At 35.4% G+C, this 3,493-nt stretch overlaps 1 protein-coding gene across 2 annotated transcripts in view; it reads right to left on the reverse strand.

The window, feature by feature from the left end:
• The window catches only part of LOC106875569 (putative ATP-dependent RNA helicase TDRD12), a 36,826-nt gene that overhangs the window by 1,377 nt on the left and 31,956 nt on the right, over nt 1–3,493 (reverse strand). For both annotated transcript variants that reach the window (XM_014923774.2, XM_052975116.1), the window contains exon 26: nt 2,113–2,174. In XM_014923774.2, the coding sequence (XP_014779260.2) occupies nt 2,113–2,174 (62 nt within the window). The remainder of the gene's footprint in view (nt 1–2,112; nt 2,175–3,493) is intronic.

Raw genomic sequence — 3,493 nt, forward strand, 5'->3', positions numbered from 1 at the left:
GGTAATCGTTATGTCCACTTTTTCCATGCTTACATGAGTCAGACAGTTTATTGAGGCAGATTTTCTTGGGCCAGATGCCCTTTCTGTCATCAACCCTTATCTGTTTCCAAGCAAGGTAATATTTCCCCCATGGTCAGACAAGTTTTTATACGTGATTTCAAATGAAAGTCATTCATTTACAATTATAGTATAATGTCAACACATACACACATAAATATACTTATTTATACAATGGGCTTCCTTCAGTTTTCATCAACCATTCCGAGAGCACCCATTATGCTCTCGGATTGGTTGGTGTTAGGAACGGCATCCAGCTGTAGAAACCTTGCCAGATCAGATTGGAACCTGGTGCAGCCTTCTGGCTTGCCAGTCCTCAGTCAAATCATGGAAAGTGGACACATGATGATGAAGATGAAACCCATTCACAAGGCTTTGATTGGCCCAGGGCATCAATGGGATTGAACCCAGAACTATGTGGTTAGGAAGCAAACTTCTCAACAACACAGTTATGCTTGTATCTAAAAGTTACCCCTCAAAAATTATGTTAACCTCAAAGTAATTAACGAACAAGAATGTTGTCACCTATTTTTCTGACCAGTGGTCTCATCCTTCTCCTGTCTACTGTTTCACCATTATTATTCTGCTGCCCAATATTGTCACTCATCTTCTACTCCCCAACCCATTGCTCTTCAGCTTCCCTTGATCACTCCCACCCTCTCTTCTGAAATGTGAGTAATCATGTAGCTTCTCTACAGCAAGAAACTTGTTCCGCTTCGGTTCCTTCTCTTATACTTTTCATCTACTTAAATAAAGTTTCCCTTTCTGAGGTTCGTACTCCTGTAAACTGTACAATAACCTTGCTAGTGCTGGTGGCAGGAAAGAAGCACCCAGCACACACAATGTTCAGTGGTTGGCATTGGGGAGACATCCAGCTGTAGAAACGATGTGAAAGCAGACACTGGAGCATGATACAGCTTTTGGGCACATCGGATCCTCTCAAACAATCTGACACACGCCATCTTGGAACACAGATGTTAAATAATGACGATGAGGGAGAGATAGAGAGTGAATAAATGAATACAAGTGTTGGCTGTCATCATGCAGCCCTTATGTTTGTCAGAGCTTGGTGGTTCTTGTTGTGGCCTCTTCATATTAGATGGCTCTAGCCCTCCACATCAGTTATTAGTGAACAGCACTTGATGTGACACATGGTGCATTCGGTTCTCTCTTGTCTGTCATTAACTACGCCTTCTCTCTGTCTGTGACTGTGTGATTGTCTTTTTTTTTTTTTTATAAACTGTGTTTAGCTCACTCACGATTTGACTGATTTGTAATCTACAAGTTTTGATTGGTCAGTATTTTTGCTGGAGTCAGCCAATGAAATTGATGTATAGTTTTTGAAAGTCATTGATAAGTTATACTGTTTTTTCATGACATCATCAGTAAATCTGTTTAACAACTAAGTTATTTTACTAAATTCTTCAGTATTTTCAGAGTTAATTATGACAAAGGCAGTGTATTTCAACAAAAATATGGTAACAAAAGGGTTAAAGTGATCTAAATTCATCAAAATGTCATGCTAATTTATGCTTCAAATCCCCACATAATAAAGGACAAAATCATTAAACTAAATTCTTCATTATTTTCAAAATTAATTGAAACAAAAGCAGTGTATTTGAAAAGAAATATGGGAACAAAAGGGTTAAATTAAAACCTTCTATCAAAATTTCATGCAAATTTAAGTTCCAAATGCCAGCTTAATCATATACAACAATGACAAAATTATTTTGCTAAATTTTTAAGTATTTGCTAAATTAATTGAAACAAAGTCAGTGTATTTCGATAGAAATGAAGTAACAAATGGGGTATTTCATTATTGAATCTACCTTTGTATACAGATACAGTTTATTTTTATGTTATGTCAGAGTCTTTATTTAGCACCAAGGTAATCCCCTAGGGTTCAGTCGCTAAGAATTCAATCCCAAAGCAGGTAACACTGGTTTACATGATTACTAGTAACTAGCAGACAATTTCTGATCTGACCTGATGAGCAACTGACTTTCTAGAAGAGGAGAGAAGGGAAAAAGCAAAGGAGAAGCATTGGACACCTACTTGAGACAGACTTTTGTGTATTTTCCAAGCAAGTTAGCAGTGAGTTTAAGTCCCGACTTGTCCTGTAATAAAAATAGAAAGCAACATTATTGTCATCCAGATCCAGCAAATCTAAGCTCATAGACGTTCCATCTGTGACCATCCTATCTTTTTCTCATCAGATATAGTGTATCTGAGACCACATTATCCATTGTCCACTTCTCTTTATTAAATAACAGGCTGCTATTTCTAGCAAGATTAACAACCATGTAGAGGATCCCACATTGGTTGATGCAGTTAAAAAGATAAGGGAATGGGAAAGGGGGTTAAATTTTTATATAAAGGTTATATTTTAGGGGACAGCTTAGCTGTTTTATTAAGGAAGAGAGGATAATATTTTAAGGAATGACTATTTTAGGTAAGGATGGCTATATTTTAAGGAAAGGCTATATTATAAGGGCAAGGGCTATATACTAAAGGGAGAGCTATATTTTAAGGGAAGAGTTATATGTTAAAGGAGGGATAAATTATAAGGGAAGATTCTATTTTAGAGGAAAGTTATATTTTAAGGGGAGCTTGTATTGTAGGAAAGAGCTATATTTTAAAAGGATCTATATTTTAAGGGGAGGGTTTATTTTAGGAGAGGGCTACATTTTAGGGAAGTGGACTGCTCAAAATTACATGCTGTTGTGTCTAGAAATCGAACCCTAACCACTGGGCCACATGCTAAGGTAAAGGTTGACCTACATCAGGATAGAGGTAGGAAAAAGAGAAAAAGTCTTTTTAGAACAAACATGAAATATATGATAATAGCAACAGCAACATCAACACTGAATGACAACAACAATAAGAACAGCAACAACTACAACAAATGACAATTATAGCAAAAAGAAAAATGAAGGAACAAACAATAATAAGTAAAACAATTGTCATGACAAAAACAAGAACAACAAATGACAATGATGGAAACAGCAAAGACAATGGGACAACAACAAATAAAACAACAATAAACAATGACAACAACTTTATGACAAGGAAAAGTCAAAATGAAACCAAAAAAAAAAAAAAGAAGAAAGTAATACGTGTTACCTTGGTGTGTGATCTACAACTTAAAAGGGTAATTACTTTAGGTTATATTTTAGTTTACTTTTCAATTTCTAGAAAACCCTTAACCCTTTCATTACCAATCCGGATGAAACCGGTTCTGGCTCTGAGTACAAATGTCTTCTTTTCAAAAGTTCTGAATTAAAATCTTCCACCAAACCTTAGTCACAATTTATGTTCCTAACACTAGCTGAATGATAACTAAGTTATTTTACTAAATTCTTTGTTATATTTAAAATTAATTGAAAGAAACACAGAGCATCTCAACAGAAATATGATAACAAAAGGGTTAAAATAT

Source organism: Octopus bimaculoides, chromosome 20 (genome assembly GCF_001194135.2).
Source record: "Octopus bimaculoides isolate UCB-OBI-ISO-001 chromosome 20, ASM119413v2, whole genome shotgun sequence".
In the NCBI taxonomy this organism is placed as follows: Eukaryota; Metazoa; Mollusca; class Cephalopoda; order Octopoda; family Octopodidae; genus Octopus; species Octopus bimaculoides.